Genomic DNA, 21,142 nt, shown 5'->3' with positions numbered 1-21,142 from the left:
CAGAATATTTTTACTGGAATCCATGCATATGCTTAATAGCTCTAAAAACTGTCTTGCTTAGTTTAAGATAGCTTTATCAAAAAAAAAAAAAAGTGAAAGAAAAAAAAAGAGGAGATAGGAGAGGAAAAGTTTAGGTCTACATCATAATGGCTTAAAACTAAACTAGTTCAAATGATTATAATTTGCCAGGTGGAAAATGGTTTTTTTTTTGAAAATAAACAAAATTTTATCTTTCATGGATCCTGGAAGCTTCTTTATTGCAGAGCAAAGATTTGCAATGCAACAATGCATTTACGAGGTAAATAAAGCATTCAAGGACTATCAGTAAAGCATCTACAAAGTGTGACTGTGTCACTAAAGTCTTCAAGCTGTGAGTGGGGATTTTGTTTTGGGTTTTTTTTGTTTGTTTGTTTAAACATCAGTCAGCAGCTTGCTTTTATTAACGCAGTTTTGGTTGGCTACAGTGCAGTTGCCAGTTCTGAGATTAGCCTCTCTAAAATTGTCTATGCTATTATTCATATCCTCTTCGATTTCCATGTACTCAGATTTGCTGATTGTGGAGGAGCTGCGGCGACTGAGATCACTGTCAGATGCTAAATTAGGGGAGCTAACGTGAAGTAACTGAGCCTGTTCTTCCCCTTCTGTTTCTCGGTGGTAGAAGTAGTTGAAGTTGGACACGATGACAGGTACAGGCAGGGCAATTGTCAGCACACCAGCGATGGCACACAAGGAGCCTACGATTTTGCCTCCAATTGTCACAGGGTACATGTCACCATAGCCCACAGTGGTCATGGATACCACCGCCCACCAGAAAGCATCAGGGATACTTGTGAAATGAGACTCAGGTTCTTCAGCCTCAGCAAAATATACCGCACTAGAGAACAAAATCACCCCAATGAAGAGGAAGAAAATTAGTAAACCTAGCTCTCTCATACTTGCTTTGAGGGTCTGTCCCAAAATCTGGAGGCCCTTAGAGTGCCGGGAGAGTTTGAAGATTCGAAAGACTCTTACCAGTCTGATGACTCTCAGGATGGCCAAGGAGGTGGCCTGCTCTCCTTTCTGAGTCCCCTCCCGCTCGGCCATCTCAGTGCCCAGGGTGATGAAGTAAGGGATGATGGCCACAATGTCAATGAAGTTCATTATGTTCTTGAAGAAATCAGTCTTGCTAGGGCAAGCAAAGAAGCGCACCACCAGCTCAAAGGAGAACCAGATGATGCACAGGGTCTCCACAACAAAGAAGGGATCTGTGAAGATGTTGGACTTGTAGACCTGGGTGGTGTTGTCAGTGCGGTGCACTGTGTACTCCTTGTCCTCCTTCAGCTCAGGTAATGTCTCTAGGCAGAAGATCACTATGGAGATGAGGATGACCATGACAGAGACTATGGCAATAACCCTTGCCGGCCCAGAGCTCTCTGGGTACTCAAAGAGGAGCCACACTTGGCGCTGGTACTCCCCCTCCGGCAAGGGTCTCTCCTCATCTTTAATGAATCCCTCATCTTCTCGGAACTTCTCCATGGCCTCCTCGCCCAGCTCATAAAATTTTATCTCCTCAGAGAACATGTCCAGGGGGACATTGACGGGCCGGCGGAGTCGCCCCCCAGACTGGTAGTAGTAGAGGATGGCGTCAAAGCTGGGCCGGTTGCGGTCAAAGAAGTACTCGTTGCGCAAGGGGTCAAAGTAGCGCATGCGCTTCTTGGGGTTGCCCAGCAGCGTGTTGGGGAACTGGGCTAAAGTCTTCAGCTGTGTCTCGAAGCGCAGTCCCGCAATGTTTATCACCACGCGCTCACAGCACTCGTGGTCGTCGTGGGCAGCGGGCTGGTAGCTATCCTGGGGGTGGCCAGGTAGCGCAGAAGTCTCATCCATGTTCTCTCCAGCCATCACGGTCATGGTGGCACAGAGGAAAAGGACCAAGGGGTAGGGGAGAAAGTGAGGGAAAGGGAGGAGGAGGAGGATGGAGAAGCACAGATAGACCCAGGGCAGTTCAAGGTGTGGGGGGGTTGAGGGGGTTGAGCTGGGGAGCTTGAGGAAGGGGTGGAAGTGGAGCCTAAAGGATGGAAATACCCAAAAGGGGAAAAGAGAGGCGGGATGAAGGGAGAGGCATCAGGGATGATGGGAGGGTGAAGAAAGAGGGAAGAAGTACCTTTAGGGGGGACAGAGGGCAGGTAAGGTGAGGGGTCCTGTCCCCCACACCGGGAGGCTGAAGGTCTATGGAGTGCACCCCCAGGCTGGAGTTCCCCTCCCCAGCCGTCTCCTTTAGCCTTTAACTCGATCCGTCCACTTTTCTTGCCGGATTCACCATCGCCGCAGCTGCTGCCACGAAGCTACCACACACACACACACGCACACGCACATACACATAAAATAAATAAATAAATAAATCACGGGCGGGCTGGGAGGAGAGTCCTTGCAATGCCAACTCAGCAAATTTCCATCACCTGCCTCTTCCTTCCCCCCTCCCACCACCACCACCACTGCCCTGGTCCTCTCCTCTTTTGTGCTGGGGAAGGAGAGAGGGATGGAAACACTCTGTTTTGAAGGCATAAAGCTCACTTGCAGGATGGAGGCTGCCAGGGAAGAGAGAAACAGAATAAACCAGCCCCCAAGCCCCTCCACATACACACACACACTCAGGCGCAATGGATTGGCTTTCACATCAGCAGGAACATCCCGTTCTGCCCACTAGAGCAGTACATGCGGAGTTCTACGCGTTCCTACACATCCCTGGACATGCACCAGGGCCTCCAAGGCAGGAAGGTGCCCCGAACTCATCGGAGGGCTTCCCTGGAAACTTCAGCGGGGTCAGCTCCTGCAAAGGAGGCTCTCGAGCACCGCGCTCCCTGCTGTGGAGACTTAACTGAGCACTGACAACTTCATCACACCGACTGGAGGGGGGGGGAGCGGATTAGGGCGGGGGGAGGCAAGGCATCTCCTCTCCTGCTTTGCAGCAGCTAAATGTAACTGGGAGAGAGAGAGACAAGGGGAGGGAGGTCGACATCCCAGACCCAAACCGTCCAAAATCGAGGGTAACGTCGGCACGGAGAAGGGGCTTTTCCTTACCTGCTCCGGGTGAGACGCGCCGCTCAGGAGTAGGAGCCAGTGCCGGAATGCGTCAAGTCGCCTTGCAGCAGCATCCAAAAAAAACCAAACCAAAACAAAAACCGCAGCGGCAAACTTAACCCTCCTCCTCCTCTTGCGCCCCTCTTTATAACGCAGCGATCGCTTTACAGGGCTACCTGCGAGACACTGAAATATTCATACACTGTCTTAGGCTGCACAAGGGCTAGTGGGTTTAATTAGTTTCTGCTGAGAACCGCAGTGGGGGGTGGGGGTGTGCGTGGAAAAGAGCGCAAAGTACCTTTTCCAAAAGGCTTGAGTTAGTCAATAAAATCAAGGAGTCCTAGATAGCTGCTGCCTCTCCAGCTCTCTTGCCTTAGGACAGCTGGAAAAGGAGCCGGGCGCTGGGCAGCGGCGGCGGAGGAGATGTCAGAGCGCCGCAGCCCTGCAGCCGCATCCCCGGAGTCGGTCTTGGCTCGTCCCGGCAGCAGCAGCGGCGGAGGCAGGAGGAGGCAGGAGCTGGACGCGTGTGGCAGGAGCGAGAGTGCAGCTGAATGCATAAGAGCGAGGAGCAAACTCGAGCCATTTCTTGACGCTGCAGTATCAGCAGAAACCTGAGAGCTGTTTGGTGCAGCTCGGGGATCGGGAGGGCGGGGGAGCCGGGGGCCGGGGCCGGCGGAGGAGGGATGGATGCGCGCTGCCCCCAGGCCGGCCGCCCCCGCACGCTGCGCGCCGCGCCCCCGACGCAATGCGGGCGGCCCCGGGATGGGGCTGCGGGAGCCCGGGCAGCCGGCAGGGGAGGCACGGGCGGCCCGGACAGGTGTGCCGAGCAGCCGCTGCCCGACGCGCCGAGGGACGGCGGGACAGCGCTCGGTGCCCCCGCAGCAGCTGCGGCGGAGCGGGGCCGCACATCCCGCACGGAGCCCCGCTGCGGCCCCGGAGGGCGGCGGCTGCCCCGCAGTGCCCGGAGCCCCCCGGCCCCGGCCCGCCTCGGTACCGAACGGGGCTGCGCCAGCGGAGCCTCCTGGTGGAGGCTAAATCCCGAGCGGAATGGGTGGAATTGGGAGGGTTAATCGTCAGGCAGGGCCAGTGCCCTTTCATGCTGCTTTATCCCACCGAACTCGTTTAATTGATGAATCACATAACTTCGAGATGAAAAAGACCCATTATGTCATCAGTTGGCCAGCACAGGATTGTTCCCCACAGTATATGATCACTTACATTATATAAAAGCCTGCTGCTCACTTTGTCAGGGCGGGAGCGGTGATCAAATACAACCCGTGCCTGTGTAATTTGAAGCACTCCAGAGCTAAGTAACAAGTCCGTGTTTAACAGACCTGGTCTCATTAGCTTTCCACTGCATAATACATTATCTTCACTTAAGATCACCACCTTGGCAGTCCAAAAATACTTAACCACCTGACCTCCCTGGTGGTTTCTGTCTCTTCTTCCCTTCTCCTTATTTATGCCCATGTTTTGTTGTTTGGGGTGAGGTTTTTTGATGATGTTGTGGTTTATTTTTAATTTTTTTTACTAGAGCAAAAACCATTCTTAAAATCCTCTACCCTTGGCAGTGCTGCAATCACAACTAATTGGCATGCTGCATTTACCAGCCCTATGGAAACATAAGTGCAAAGAAACAAACAGATTTCCTGTCTAGCCTGTACAAGAGTGGGTTTTGCTGTTGTTTGGTTTGTTTTGGCTTTTTTTCCAGTATCACATATGCTGAAAGTTTTGTGAGAAACTTCTGGTGAAGTTGTGAGCAAGAGAAACGTCTGTTTCTGCCACTCCCGGGTAAAACAATCAAAACACTAAATAAAAAGAGTGAGTCTTCCTCCAGTGAAAAATAAAGCACAATTCTGTCTGAAGTTCAGCAGCTCAGCATCAGCACCCAGCTCTGGACCCTGCATCCCTGGACCCTATAAAAACTAAACTCCCCCCAAAAAAGAAAGGCTGTCCCATCACCTAAACAAACCAGGCTGTTTTTCAACCCCTTGAGAAACTCAGTGACAGCCTTCGAGTCAACATCCTCTCATGGCAGTGAATTCCGTGCCTGGGTGACACGGCAGGCTGCAGAGAGCCCCGGGAGCTCTGCACTCGGTGTGCTTGGAGGTGCTGAGCAGAAGGAGCTCTGTGAGTGAGCACTCCCCCGCCTCCAGTGCAGCGCTTTGTCCCCCTGTCCAGCCCAAAGGATGCTCAGGAGTGGGCTGAAAATGCAGATCTAACAAGCAGAGGCCTGAGCTCTTGGTGCTGCTCTGCCCTTGGCTTTCTGCAGGATTGCAGACAAGGATATACATTCTGCTTTTGCATCTGGAAAACAGGACTTAAAAGTGCTTCCTGTGCCTGTCACAGTTCCTTAGGCTGCTGGTTTCTCAGAGCTGCCTTAGCACGGCAGAACCCTAATCCTCGTTGGGAGCTATGTGCACACCAGGCAGAGAAATAAGAAAGAGGAGTGATAGCAACCTTAGTTTTTCCATTACAGCTAAAGGACAAACTCGGATATTGCTCTCCCCCTTCCTCATTTTGAATAGCTTTGAACTGTGGAATTTCTCTTTGCAATCTAACTACCATTACTGACAGGCAGTCATGCTGGAAGGGAGGGATGTTTCTAAGTGGGCTAATAGCCATAGGGTCAATAAAATATTGTTAAAGTACACAGACTAATGAGCAGTGTAACTAGGGCTTGCAAGAAGGTCGTATGTTACACATTATAGTGCTAAGTAGCTTCAATTAAATGTTGAGGAATGGAAGAAGAGTCTAACTTGCTGCCAGATTCAAAGTCAGGCTGCTGCTGTTTCCTACCTTTTACATTACAGAAAATGGCCAGCAGCTGAACTGGTCATCCCCCCAAAGAGCCACACTGAGAACTTCTCTTCAGGAACAAAATTTCTTCGAAGGGAAACTAAAAATTGCAAAAAAACTTTGCAGCTTTTTTTGGTGGGAAGTCTGGTGGTACTGTTGTGATGAGAAAGAACAGCATTTTTCTCTTTTTTTGTTTTGCTTTTCGTTTTAGAAAGAAAGAATTGAGTTGTTGAAGTTGTTGATTAAAAGTCCTTGTGTGTTGTGAGGATTACAAAAAAACTTTTATTGAATGAATGTGAATCTGAAACAGGATTAAAAAAATGAGTATTGGCTTTACACAGTGAAACAGTCTTTAAATACTGTCACTAGGGAACCTGGGAAATCCTGATTGAAATCAATGGATGCAGAAGCACAGTGGATTTCTGAGCATGGCCTCATCCCTGTGAGTGTCTTGAGAGGCCCCCAAAATTTCTTCACCTGAAAGAGACATTTTGTGTGATAAAAAACATTGTGAAATCCAATGGTAAAGGATGTCCTGGTTGCTTGAACACTATGGATCCTCACAGACACTGTAATCCCAATCCATCTAAGCATGGAAACCAACCTGGAAACATTATAGCTCCATTTTGAGCTGCCTAAAGCCACCAATGAGTTGTTCAGGTGTCACCACACATCTCATTTAATGGCCTTGGGAGGCAGAGGATAAAGTGATATGTTATGGCCCCAGTTTGCTGTGCAGAGGGTCTGTCAATCATTCTGGTTCATTACATGGAAAGAGTCAACAGATGGAACCAAAGGTGAACTTGTGGTGTTGACAGTTGGGTTTTCTTCCTTGAAGGCAACAAAGAATCCTTTAAAAGCTTTAAATCTTTTAACACTGATTTATAAGCCTTGCTAATATCCTTCAGTATTATTTTGCATTTTTTGTGACTGGGATAATCAAATCTCATGCTTCACAGAATATTGATAGCTGATGGGAGATGACAATGACTTTGGTTCCCTCTTGTTATATAATTTCATTTTTTGTCCTGTTCCTTTTTAAAGCCTTAAATAAGGGTCCTCTGTGATCAAAAAAGCCAAGGAGTGGAACCAGTCCTGTTGCTAAACAGAGGGAAGAGGAGAGCTTGGGAGTTATTGCTGTGAAGAAGGAAGCAGAAACTGCCTTGACTCATATGATAGTTGTGCCATTAGGACCAGCCTGGAGAGAAAGGATGCCCCTGCCTTGCCTCTATATCCCACATCATTGGGTTGGAAAGGTGCAAAGTGTGGCAATAGGAGAATGGCTGGGCAGGGAAGAACAGAAAATGTTCTGTACTAGGTTGGGGTTGAGGTTTCTTCTGTCCTCCTCAAAAGCTTCTTATAATCAGAAATGGAAACAAAGTGCCAATCCTGAGCATATTCATGTTTTTAACACACATATTCAGGTTTTTAACACAGTTAATGGGAGCCACTTTTTGCTTTCCATAATTGGATGACTTAGTACAAGATTTTATAAAAGCACCACAGCAAGAATATATTTATCACGAATGCTGCTAGCCACCAAGTGCAGAGAGCAGAGAGTGGCCTTTCCCTGTGTCATGAGGGGTGAGTACCACATGAAGCACCACTGTCAGAGAAGGGAACACCTGAGGAGGACAAAGCACCACCAGAGAAAGCACGTTCCTGTAAAATCCCAGAACCAGTCCTTACAGTGGGTCCTTGCAATACACACTCAAGAAGTCAGTTTTGGGAAGTCTGAGTTTGCTCCTGTCTGAAATCAATTGCAGGATGATTTCACCCGATAAAAAAAGATTCTGACACATAATTAAACAAAGCCCCACCTCATATGGCATCAAGCTGCCCAAGAGTGAATCAGGAAGTGGTGGTGTTTTTGAAACAATAAGCTTTGTTAGGAAGCCCCAAGTTGAGGCTGAGTGGTGATGAGTGATAGAATCCCATAATCATAGAATGGTTTGGGTTGGAAGGGACCTTGAAGATCATCTCATTGCAGTGCCCCTGCCATGGGCAGGGACACTTTCCACTAGCCCAGGTAGCTCAGAGCCCCATCCAGCCTGGTCTTGGACACTTCCACGGATGGGGCAGCCACAGCTTCTCTGGGCAACCTGTGCCAGGGCCTCACCACCCTCACAGGGAACAATTTCTTCCCAATATCCAATCTAAACCTGCTCTCTGTCAGTGTGAAGCCATTGCCCCTTGTCCTGTCCAGGCCTTGTCCAGAGTTTCTCTCCCTCTTTTTTGGAGGCTCCCTTCAGGCACTGGAATGCTGCAGTGAGATCACCCCAAAGCCTTCTCTTCTCCGGGTTGAACAAACACACTAAAGTGTGCCTTAGGAACTCAAGGCATAACAGGCTACTCCCAGTGCTCAAATAATTTACCAGTCTTGCCATAGCCATAATCACAGCTACCCTACAAAATCAGAGCTGGGTTTAGCCCTAGCTGGGCTGCAAGGTCACCTGCAACAGAACTCTGGGAACACTCATTGACGGCAACATTAGACTGCAGCAATGGGACTGAGAGTTTATAGTAAGGATATTTTAAGGCCAGTTGCAATCTCTTGATGAGCTGCCATGAAATATGGCACATTATCACTTGGTCTTGTGATAAAGGACACTGAGAATCCACTCACATCCATCACTGAACAAGCCATGTGGAGGGAGAAGTCCTCATGGGCTTCATTTAGCCTTCCCAAAAAGTGTTGCCTTATTGTTTAAGCAGGCTGGTCCCTGCCTCAAAAGCTGACTGCAGACCTGAAATTCAAGCAACCAAAACATGGCAGTCTGTTGGCATTCTCAGTGTTACTGAGGGAAAATTCCTGAAAAGGAAGGATGTAAAGGAGAGAAGTAAAGAGATCTACAGAGAGAGGAACAGACTATACATCAGTGGCAGTGAAAAAGAAAAACAAGAAGTAGCTGCATAAAACAAGAATCCACACTCATGCCAAACCAGTGTCTACAGGACTGAAGTCACCAGTCTTCAGCAGTAATAGAAGTCAGGCTCAATTAGGTGTATCAAATTCAAAAGTGTTCAGTGTTTCTTAGGAGTCAGGGCAGCATCTTACACTGGATTCATGATTGTCTTTATTATACCTACCAGAGTGTGAATGCTGGAATCACGATCATGTGTTCTCCAGCAGAAACTAAGACATGTTGTAGAGGGATTCCCAGGCACCAAGGCAGTGGCTGAGGGCAGTTTCCACTGGAACTGGACTTGCTGAAGAAGAAGGAGCCCTAGTCGTGCTTCCAGACCCTCAGAACAGTATATTAAACTGAATGCAGATAAGCTGAAGCTTTCAGAGTACAGTGATGTCTATGAACTCTTCAGTGTTTCCAATTATACCTTAAAAACCTTAGAGCCATGAAGGAAATGTCCAGAGCAAAAGTGGTGAAGGATTTCTAGTTGTTCATTGAGAAGATAAACTACTAGATTCTTCTTTTTGTCCTCCTGCCTCTCAGGACATAAGAATTATTGAAGAAGTTATCACACAGAGACAGGATTTGGCAGCAGTCAGGGCCCCATGTGATGGGGTAAAGGCAATCCAGTGAAGGGCATCAGTCCCAAATTTCTATAAACCCCTGGAACAGACAGAGCCACAGAAAGCTTGTACCTTGCTGCAAAGTCAGCACCTGGAGCACTTCCTGGTGGAGCCCTGACAGATAAACAAGGTGCTGCTGCTCCTGCACAGGGGGTGGGACAATCCCAGTGTGTCACTTTGGGGCACGGTAGGGAGATGCAGCATGAGCCCCAGCAGAAGGAGAGTATGCTGAGGAAGTGCTAAGTGCTCCTGGAAGCTGTCTGGGTGTGATGATAAAGGCATGGAACCACTTTGTGTTCAGAGAGTGAAGCTCTGCTGGGAGGAAGAAGGAGCACAGGCACTGCCCGTCTCGTTACTAGGCAAAGGATTGAGTGTTTGTGTCTCTGTGTGTGTGTGTGTGCACATGTGCAAGATGGGGTTTTTATTTAAAGCAGGACAAGCAGTAATCCCTGAGGATATAAGAGCTGCCATCAGGAAATTAATAACTTCATACCTAGGGATAGAGGGTGCTTTATTGGAGCCAGACTATTCCACTAGCCAGGCACCAATGTGCACTGCAGAGCATGGTCAGGGTAAACACTGATCAGCTGGGATCTTCCTGCCATTCCAAGACACCTTTGCAAATGGTCATTTTATAGGGCAGGAGATGGATGGTTGGCTTGCTGCAAGCTGGCTCTGGAGGAAGCTCTGGCAAGAGCTGATTAGGAGAGGAGCAGTGGCTTCCCACTGTCTGACAGGCCTTGCTTGCCCTGCTCTGACACGGCTTGTAGCACTCTGCAGCAAAATTTGTGCCATTCAGCACTTCACAGGCCAGATTTCAGCACCAGATGTCTTGCCATGGGTATCACAAATGAAGAGGAGTGAGAGCAAACAAAGTTAGCAGCACAAACAGTGCAGGGAGTGATAGTCAAAACAAGGCGGTCAGGAAAGTGATCCTTACCTGCATAAGCTGGGATCCAGCAAAGCTTTTTCCCTTAGACTAAATGGGGAATGTCCAATGCATCTACTGAAGAAAATGTGTAGAGGAGGGTGGGCTGCAGTTCAGCAGCCAGGCTTTAGAAGCAGTTGCACTATCAAGAAACTCACAATAAAGAAATGGAGAAAACAGAAGGTCAATGGCATCTGCCGCTCAGAGTGGAGCAGATATGAAGACAGAGAGCAGCAGCACAGGAAAGGCCGAAGGAAAGCAGCTGCAGCCTGGCAGGGATCATAGGCAGCAGCTACAGTGGCAGGAGAGTGCTAAAGGATGGCCAGAGGTAGCTGTAGAGCTGGGAGAAATGTCATGACACAGCTTGAGCAGAGACCAAACCAGAAATCATCAGCACCAAGGTGTTTGTGCAGCAGAGCTGCACTAATGGGAAATGGGATAGCGTAAAAGATGTGAGGGCAACAAAAGCCTGGCCATAAGGGGTCCTTATCTCTTGGGGGACTCAGGATCTTCAGCTGCAGCTCTAAGCTTGTAGAAAGCCTGAAAGAACCACACAAGGGCAAAAAAAGGGCTGAGCAGGTAGTTCAAGTGTCTGTGGCAGAGGGTTGGAAATGCTCTCTGCTCCATTTGTCCTTCGCTGATGAAAAATCCCAGTGCAGGTTGCTCTGCAGAGCTGCTTTGGCAGCAGAGCTTCCTCTTGCTTTATTTTCATCATGCAGGAGAGGCAAAAATGCTTAACAGGGTGTGTTTCAAACATATACTTGCCTTAGAGCCCAAATTTAGAGTTACAGCTGCATGTCCTCTTTCGGGAACAGGGTTCTTGCTGACCTGCCTGCCCAGAATGCTTCTTGTCTGCTGGAGAGACAGCTCAAGTGAAGCAGAAGCAATTATTTACAGAAGAAGAAAGAACCTGAGTAAACAAAAACACTGGCGGCTACTGCATATTAAAATGAAAGACCCAGAGGCTTTGAAGCTTTGTCCCCAGGTGATTTTAAGTGCTCCAGAATAATTCTAAGTCTTACCCAAAATGAAGGCCACGAGGCATCCCTCAGACACTACCAGGTCATCAATGTCTCATCTTTCCTTGAGCTTTGGACATTGCTGTTGTTCTAGCTTCTCAGTCTTGCTTTTTTATGTCTTGTCCTACTTTATATATGGGCCAGGGTCTGTTCTGGACTCGAGAAGTTGGTGACCTATTCCCTTTCTGGAACTTCTGCGCTGGCTGTGGCAGTAGAGCATGGTCTGCCTCCTGTTGGTTGTATTCCTTAAGCACTTTGTTAGATTATAGCTCTTGAGTTTTGAGCACCTCTTTTTATGATTTATTTTCACTTGAAGTCTCAAAATCAAGTCTTATGGTGTTTAAAATACCAATGAGTGCTTAGTGAGCACACTGCAGTAGGGCCATTACACTTCAGACAAATCTCTCCCTCCCTATGTGGCAACTTGATGAGTTATTTACAAATCACATGCCTTTACAATTTCTAAAGCTTTTGTCTTGTTATGTCCCGCTTTTCAAATCTTTGTGCGTTATGTAGGAAAAGAGAAAGGACATGCATCACACACCTCCTGTCTGTGTCCAATTGCCTCAAGGCAGCAGTCAGCAAGTTAATATGCAACAGTTACAGCAGTATTTTCTGACTTCAGCAGTGTCTGAGGACCGATCCCAGGATAATGATCCCATTGTACTGTGTAGCAGAGAAATACATTGATAGTGTGAATCATGCCAGGAAGATCTTTTCAACAAGGCATAGGCAGCAGTGAGCAGGGTAAGATGGATTTGCTGGGCAAAAATAACAGCACACGGAAAAAGGCCTTGCCAGCAGCTACTCCCAAACATCCTTCATGTGAGAGGTGAAGACATGCACTGGGATGCTCCAAATCTGAGCCAGAATATCAGATCACTGTTCTCATCCAGTCTTACCAAATATCTGCTTTTCCTACATCCTGATATATGCTTTGGAACAGGTAATCACTGTCAAAGCCACATCCCCAAAGCAACAGAACCCTTGGCAGAGATCTCTGGGATGTGTGGCAGGAGCCAGCAAAACTCTCTCATGGAAAGAAGTTTGCTGTCTGCCTGAAACCTCAAGGTGATCCATGTTTGATCATTTGGATTCAAAGCCTGTCCTAATCATAATCTTTGATTTCCCTCATGCTTACTGATATAGTTTAAAAACATAAACTGGTTGTTGCTCTTAAAAATATAAACTATTTTACAGGTTAAAACCAAGAAGTCGTGCTTGCCTCTGTCCTCACAAGCCAACATTTCACCTATGGAAATTGCCATGGTGTGGGTGATATGAAAGGAATCCTCATCTAGCTGCAAGGACAGGTAACACCCAACCACACAGGCCTCCAGTGTCCTGGCATGTTTTACAAATGGCAAGTCCATCCCTTTTCTCCTGTGAGTGAATATAGTTTTATTTAGAGTTGCCAAACTATGGATGTATTTCAGGTTCCCTTATGAAAATTTTACCTAGACCTGTCTGAGGTCACTGTGTGGTTCAGTGAAGCCAATTTCCTACAACTGCAAAGCAGCAGAAAAGTAATTATGATGTTTTGTTTGATTGATAAAAAGAGATAGAAATATAATCATTAAGAAGTGATAGCAGATGATATCTTTATCTGTAACACTATTTCTGTGTTTGGTATCTTGTACTGTGGGGAAAAGGCAGAGACTGAAAATGCATTAAATATAGCAACTAAGGATGGTGAATGGCATGGGGAAAAAAAAGAAAATGTGTGGAAGTAATGTATTTCAACATAAACCAAATCCTTCTTTAATTGATCTCTGCAGTTTATTAAATTTATGATAAATCATGGGTATTCCCCAGCTGTGAACTTTTAGAGTTAATCTTGTAAAAAGAATGATCACCCTTCTAACTCACAGGCATCTGTGACTGTGCAAATCTCATTGGATTGCTACCAGCTGGAAAATCAGAGCGTGGAGCAGAACTCTGACCTTTGTGCTGCAAAATCCGAGGAAACAATCAACTGAAGGAGATAAAGGAGAATCCTCCCCATTAAGGAGGAAGTGGTACAGAAATCAAATTCACTTGTGCAAAGATTCATTTTGCCAGCCTGCCCACCAAGGCAAAGAGCTCCACCTACTCAGCCAGCCGCAGGGAGGATCTGGGAACTCTGACTTGGAGCATTAAATTAATCAGAGCACTGCTAGGAGCTAGCATAGCAGGGGTTGGAGGGTCCTTTTGCTGTGGAACCCTGTTTGAGGAAGAGCTGTAGGAGCAGACCAGGCAGCTCTTTCATTCTAGCCAGGGAAACAACAAAGACATCCAGGGACATTAGCACCAAATAAACACAGAACAGTCAAAGGAGTTATTTCGTCACATAAAATGAAAGTCACCAATGTATTGAGGACAAGCACAAGTCATATGTTCCTCTTAAGTCCTACTTAATCCCTGCTTTGAGGATTTAAGGGACATTCAAGTGATTCATAAACCCTGTGTGTGTTTTCTGCACAAGAATGACTTTTACCCACCACAGAGACAGCTGAGACATGGGAAATTCTGCAGTGGGTCTCATCAATGGAATAATGCTGTTGTGTTCAAGAAGGTGTGGCTGAGGCTCTGTCTCACTTGCAGCTGTAGCTTTAATATCTGACATCCTGATAGTCCAAACTTATGGTTTATGGCAGGCCTTGATTCCCCGCAGGATTCTGCAAGTAATGTATGAGTCTTACTGGCATCATTACATATCTGGCAGGGAAAGTAAGTCAAGGAGGAGCTTTGCATCAAGCACAAGCCAGGAATAAAGGCAGGAGGTCTCTTCTGACTGACAGTTTATTGATCTGAGCCAGCACAACCAACTTCCTGTTTTCTAAAAAAAAAAAAAAAAAAAAAAAAAAAAAGGCTATAGAAAAATATCTGCTTGTTTTCAGAGGAAGGATACGTCCAGCCGGAAAATGGGCTGAAATCAGCAAGATGGTGCCTAAATGTTGCTGCTTTTGAAGGTAACAACCAAACTGTGAAAGATGGTTTCAGATACCTTTTGCACAGTGTGTGTGAATTTATTTTTGCTTGGGTTTTTGGTTTATGCCTTGTTGTGGTGATCTGTTCTTTTTCCCTTTGCATATTTTTACTGTAGGTTCCTTGGCAGTGGCTCCTGCATCTCTCACAGATCTGTTCTGCAGCATGCAGTGGAAAGGAGATTATTCAGATCTATAGCTCTGTCAAATGACACTCCTTAAGATATTGTGTAAGCTTAAAAAGGTGAATTTATGCTCTGACTTTTATACCTCTTTGTGCCCGAGGCACTTTAATGCATAAAAATAGAAGCAAATAAACATGTACACCCACCACTTGCTGGGGCCATGAGCTCTGAGAGTTATTTTGTAGGGGGATTGATACATTCATATCTCCTTTCCTAAAAGGAAAAAGAAAATTTAGAGAGACTATTTGCAAGGGCCTGGAGTGACAGGATGGCTTCACATTGACGCAGAGTAGAGTTAGACTGGATATGAGGAAAAAATTCTGTGAGGGTGCTGAGGCCCTGGCACAAGTTGGCCAGAGAAACTGAGGTTGCCCCATCCCCAGAAATGTTCCAGGGCAGGTTGGATGGGGCTCTGAGCAACCTGGGATAGTGGAAGGTGTCCCTGCCCATGACAGGAGTTGGAACTGGATGATCTTTAAGGTCTCTTCCAAGCCCAGTCATTCTATAAGTCCATAAAATTCAAACATGTTGCAAGAAGCAGAGAAAAACTGGTATTGAAGAGATACTGTAAACAAACTCTGGTTAAAGGGTAATCTTTTTTTTCATACACAAAATAAACCCCAAAACCTAGATAAAGTTGTAGATGAATTCTAGTCCCAGAACCCTGGTTCTCACTTGTGAGCCTCAGCAGCAGCAGCATTATCTTGGTCCACACACTTTTCTTCCCCTTCCCATCTTTCCTCTTGCCATTTCTTTGTAGACCGTAGTCTCTGAGGAGCAAGAGTTTGCATGTCCATATGATATGTAATTCAGGTGGCCCTGATAACTGTGCCAGTAGAAAAATATAAAAATCTCCAGTTTGACACTCAGCAACACAGCTGCGAAGTTGGAGAGGGAGCAACAGTACTGTTTGTTCCTGATGGAGCATGACCTCTGGCTCTGTCCAGCTTTGATCTCTAAAGAGAAGAAAGCTTTCCCGGGTCCTTTCATAGTGCTTCTCCTGCTGTGCTGCTCTTTTTTGCTCCTAGACAGCTCCCCAGCTGCAGCAGGAACTCCCAGCTCTCTGTCCCTGCTGGGGGGAAATGGTGCTCCCTGCCAGCAGAGGTGTCCTGGATGCAATTATAAACCAGAAGGATCTCCTTGACATGAGGAATATTGCATTTACTCTGGATATTTAGCAAGAACTGGTAATCCAAAACATTCTGGCTCCACTGCAGCCCTCCTTTCCTTCAAAACCCCTCACAAGCTCTCTCCTATACTCCATCTTCCATGCTGGAACACCTTTGGCTTTGCAGCAGATGGCAATGCAGCACTGCCCGCTGCCAAGATGAGCCAGTTCATTTTTCCATCATCTGCATCTTACTATGAAGCAGCAGAAAAAGAGGGGGGGAAAAAACCCTTGGCAGCTGATCTGTGGCACTTTATGTCCTGTTGAGGGGCTCTCAGCAATATGAGCACATTCAAATACCTCAGGAATAAGCAAACTGAGAAGTCAAGAGACTGCTGGCCCTTACTGACATGGTAGACCTGAAGACAATCTACAGAGCCAGCTAAAATTCCAACCTCAGATTCCTAAACAGCTCAGATTTTCCTGGTGCTTTTCCCACCCCTTGGTGCAGCATTGAAATGGAACATTTTCTTGGCATTATACCTTTCCTATCTGCTCTCTCCACCCACTTTCATCACATTGTGTCTCAGCATTAGCCTGGCTTTTGGGCACATGATGCTGTGGAATTAAAAGCTTGAGTTTTTAGCAGATTAATCCAATCAACTTTCAGTTGTAACAAAAACAAAAGCAACTTTCAAATGGGAAGCCAGGTATCACAGCAAGGAATGCACAAGATATCCATGATTTAGTTCAATTAAAAATATCCATTTTATTTCTCATTCCCTCTATGTGCTTTTAATCTTTTCAATAAAGGCAAATCAAATGCTTTCAACTTGCTCAGGCCCACAGTGAGTTAAAAATTGTCTTTTAGAAGGAAGAAGTTTCCAATTTCCTATTTTTTGGAGCTAAGCAGCATTTTCCATGGGCTACTGAATGTCTTCAAAATAACAACCGAACCTTTGTAAATACAAGCACAGCCTTCCTTTCCCTCTGAAACTCTGAATCTTGGAAAATAAACAGGGATGGACACTTCAAGATGACGGTTCCTGTTCCAAGACCTGAAGAATTTTACAGAAATCCCTCTTCCTGCTCTTCTGCCTTGGGGCTGTGGCAGAAGGGAGCTGTGGAGCCAGATTCAAGCTCTTAGTGCACTGCAAAGCCATGGCTTCCGATGGTTTGCTCCTCACTGAGGATGCCAGAGGAATGAAAAAAAGAGTCAGGAAGTTCAGATACAGCATCAAGGAGCAGCCTCCAGCAGCAGCTAAGTGAGTAGGACTAAAAGATAGAGAGCATCATCATTTTCCAGGGAGCTTGACAAAGTTTAAAACAGTAAAATAAAACAGTATTTCTGATACCATGTAGAGTAAATGCAGTGCTCTGTTGTACATCAAATTAGGCAAGGGATACCAACATTTCAACATCTCCCGCTGAAAAAATTGTTTATACACTCAAAACAAATGAACAACAGGAAAAAAGAAAGGGATATGAAAACATCATAGCTAAAATGTGCCTTTCATCTTCTTGTGTCAGGTTCTGAATTATTACAGATCCTGCTGCATACTTGTGAAACAGCCATAAGAAATTTTTGGTTTTACTTGAAAACAAACAAACAAAACCCCCAAAAATGACAAAGAAACAAACAAACAAAACCAAAAACATCCCAACCCCCCCGCAAACTATTTCAGCTAAGTTGAAGGGATAATTTTGTATTTCCAAATGCACAGAAAACTCAAATCACTTGCAGTTAAAATTACCTTTCCCAAACCAGTGGCATTCATTTAGGCACTGCAGTGTTTTTGCTGAGCTGTGCTGGAATTTTGACTCCTGTAAATAAGGATTTTTGTGCCTATGCTTATCTGTGCAACAGAAATAACAAGGAGTAGTTTGTACCTAGAAAAAACTGACCTAGCTGAGAAGTTTAAGTTTATTATCTTGGAGCACAAACCTGAGAAGTTAAGGAAATAGAGGTTTTTCTTGTGCTGCTTTTACTATGGGTGGAGCAAGAGCAGAAATTCAGGTGGACAGATGGAGGTGCATTTCAAAGCACAGCAGTTAAACTTTCCAAAGCTTCCAGAGTCCAACAGTATTTTATTTTCCTGAGGCGCAAGAACCTACTGGACACAGAAGTCCCTGCATGGGTGAACACAAGCATTGACCATCTAGATATTGATAAAAAGGCAGTGTAAATTAAAGGAGGACATGCTTCAGTAATGGTGTCTTAGACAAGACTCAGTGAAACAGGAAAGTGTGGACAGAAATCTCGTGGTTAATTCTAAAGATTTATTTACTCAGTGCATCGAAGATTGACACAGTTCATATACCTCCTAGATCCTTGGAGATGGGTATTTTCCTAAATATTTATTGGTTTTCAGACACTGAACTTCTGTCTTCAGTGACCATTGTGCATTTGTGGGGGTTTCCCTCTTCTTAAATTTGTTATCCCAGAGGTGCCACCACTATCCCTGATGGGCTCAGCCTTGGCCAGTGGCAGGTCCATCCTGGAGCCATCTGGAACTGGCTCTGTTGGACACAGGGGGAGCTTCTAGAAGCTTGTCACTCCTGCTACCACAACTGTGCCCTACGAACACAGTGCACCCCAAAATGAAAATAACCAGTGAGAAGTTGCATAGTTTTCTCAAACCTCCTCTGTGTATTTTTCAGGCTTAAATGAAGTTGATTTTAGAATATTACCTGTTCAAGGTAAAGCTAGGAATAGCTTCCCTGCCAGAAGCAATTCGTGCTAAGTGCATTCTTTGAATGCAGGGCTGGCCTTTAGGGAAATGCTTGTGTGATGCAAATGTGCAAAGATGGATGTGGTAATAAGAAAAATGCTTTCACACAGGCTCTTCATTTGAGCTTTCTTGTCCACAGAGAGCAGGGGTGCAAAGTTCAGTGGCCTAAACTTAATTGTAGCTTGGAGTATTTTGCTGTGTTACATTTTCTTTCTGTGACTTTCCCAAGTAGATGTTATATGTCAAAATATGATCCCAAACAGGCTTATTTGCTTCAAAGTGTTACATTTTGCTAGCAAGCATTTCTTCATAATTTTCAATCTAAACCTGCTCTTGGTCAATGAGAAAGTAGTGAAAGTTGTGCCAGGGCATCCTGCTGTAGAGAGGATTACAAAATATGTCATATAATGTTTATCCAGTCATAGCCGAAATAACACAGTTTAATTCACAGGGCAACTCACAGCACCACTGTGGGATGACACAAAATTGGTGAAGATGGTAACGTAAAAAATTCCTACTGGTTTACTAGGAGAGGGAACATGAAGAGGGGCTATTTACCAGGGCCTGGAGTGACAGGACAAGGGGCAATGGCTTCACACTGACAGAGAGCAGGTTTAGATTAGATATCAGGAAGAAATCCTTTCCTGTGAGGGTGGTGAGGCCCTGGCACAGGTTGCCCAGAGCAGCTGTGGCTGCCCCATCCCTGGAAGTGTCCGAGGCCAGGCTGGGGGTCTGGGCAAGGTTAGAACTGGATGATATTTAAAGTTAATTCCAACCATTCTATGATTCTGAGAAAGCGGTTCCAGGTGGTAAAAGCACATCTCCCCACCATCCCCTCAGCCCGTAATTTGAATGAAACAGCACAGGCCAAACGTTGCTTTAGCCTTTTGCTCTTTGGATAATATTACTAGCTCTCCGAGGCTTGAGTGTAAGGAGCTTAGCTCTGCAGCATTATTGTGACTAATCTCATCAGAGACTGCTGTGGCAGCCAGGCTCCCCTGAGACAGAAAATGGGGAGGATCTCAGAATAAGGGAAGGGCAGATGGGGAAGCCCTGCATAAATCATAAAGAATATGAAATAAACATTCAAGAGCTCAATGAAAATCCCAGATTAAAAACAAACAAACAAACAAACAAAAAACCCATGTCTAGTCTCAGGCCACCTTGCACCTAAAAATATCAAAATCCCATTTCTCTTCTTTCATAGGCTGAGGGAATGTAGATCTGTATCAGAAGAATCTAATGTGGGCATGAACCTATATGGGACATTTCCTGCTAGACTTCCCATGAGTTTAAAATCTATTTTACAGTTCAGAAGTGCTACATTAGTAGTGGCAAATTCACCAAATAATCTGATTCCATCGTCCTGAAAATTAGTTTATCCTTGATCTCAAGGTAGCACAGTTACCTTAAGAAAAGATTAATTAAAACAAGACTTTCTTTTTATTTTTTTTCTCTCAGAAAAAAAAAAAGAAAAAAAACCACCTGGCTGGAAATAGTAGAATGATTAGAGAGGATGTCTGGCTTAGACTGTGGGGAAGACCCAAAAAGCTAGGACATTTCAGGTTTTCCTATGGCTTCCAACAGAGACCAAGAAAGAAACTTGTACAATAGAAAGGACCAAAAGGATAGATCCAGCTCAGTGGGATAGATAGGAAGAGATCCTGGGCAAGGTTATGAACTTCCAAGAGAGAAAAGTGTATTGCTGGGAATCTGCTTTAACTGTTCTGTGGCTACAATCTTCCAAAGCCATGTAAAATGTGCTTTCTTCAGTGATTTTGATTTGTATGCTAGGAACTCACCTGTTAAGGTAGCATTTTCTTAGGAAAAAAAAAAAGAAAAAATAAAGACAATCTCATGGAAAACTTGGGTTTCTGGAAGTATGTAGGAACTGGAAAATGATAGTCATGAAGACTGAACAAAATCATATCATTATCTCAATCCACAGATTAACCTTTTTCAGATCTGTTGCAAGGCATGTCAGAAGAACAAGGAGAGCTGGCTGTGAAAACATAAAATTGCCTGAAAGAATGCATATTTATCCACTTATATCTGGCCATCCATCCATTCATTGATCTTGAGCACACCCTAACAAAACATGCTTCAGCTTCCTTTCTTTCCCCCTCACACATCAATCCAGGCAGTTACTGGACATGATAATTACAGTAAGCTCTTAAATCCCAATAAATACTACCAAGCTGGCTACTCAGAGGCTTCCATGCCATCGACTTTTTAACACAGTAATGATGTATTGCATCTGAGTACTTTTAGAAGTTTACCCCTTGATTAGACTTAGAGAGAGGGAGGAAATACTGTCAGAAATGGGAAGGAGATATTTCAGCCTGGAAAGAGGTTATGTTTTCAAATTTTTACTTTCAGAACAGTGGCAGAATAATAAACATGTAAGGGTTCCTGGTTTTAGGCTCTGGTGTTCTTTCAGTGACAGAGAATGATGCCTCTGCCGCTGTGAAGGCTCTGGAACACCCAGTGCTGAGGAAACTTGGTTTGTCACTGGCTAAACCATGTCCTGCAACATGAGCTCAATTTCTTAGGCTGTACTTGCAAAGGGGCCAGAATCTTGGCTTGCTACTCATGGTTGTGCCCAAATTCCATCGTCCAGCATCACCAGTGGAAATGCCCAAGGTTTTCACTACCAAGAACAAAATCAGAACCAGGGTGGGGGGCAGTGGAAACAAACCCAGGGATGTAGCACCTCCCACCTTCCACCTGCATGTTGGCCAGGCATTGCCTCAGAGTTATATCAGTCCTGTCTGCCCCCTCTCTCCATCCTACCTGGGCCAGGAAAATTGTGCAGC

The 21,142-nt window shown here is 45.5% G+C and overlaps 1 protein-coding gene across 1 annotated transcript; it reads right to left on the bottom strand.

Moving 5' to 3' along the window:
• Positions 1 to 392: 392 nt before the first annotated feature.
• On the bottom strand, positions 393 to 1,902 carry LOC131557605 (potassium voltage-gated channel subfamily A member 1). Its single transcript, XM_058804949.1, has one exon. It carries the CDS (start codon positions 1,885 to 1,887, stop codon positions 412 to 414), a length of 1,476 nt encoding a protein of 491 aa, XP_058660932.1. The 5' UTR covers positions 1,888 to 1,902; the 3' UTR covers positions 393 to 411.
• Positions 1,903 to 21,142: the final 19,240 nt, after the last annotated feature.

Source organism: Ammospiza caudacuta, chromosome 5 (assembly GCF_027887145.1).
Source record: "Ammospiza caudacuta isolate bAmmCau1 chromosome 5, bAmmCau1.pri, whole genome shotgun sequence".
NCBI classification, from domain to species: Eukaryota; Metazoa; Chordata; class Aves; order Passeriformes; family Passerellidae; genus Ammospiza; species Ammospiza caudacuta.
This window is presented reverse-complemented; position numbering and strand designations above follow the sequence as displayed.

Excerpts from the sequence above, each read along its gene's own strand:
- LOC131557605 (XM_058804949.1), bottom strand. The coding sequence starts at position 1,887 with ATGACCGTGATGGCTGGAGAGAACATGGATGAGACTTCTGCGCTACCT.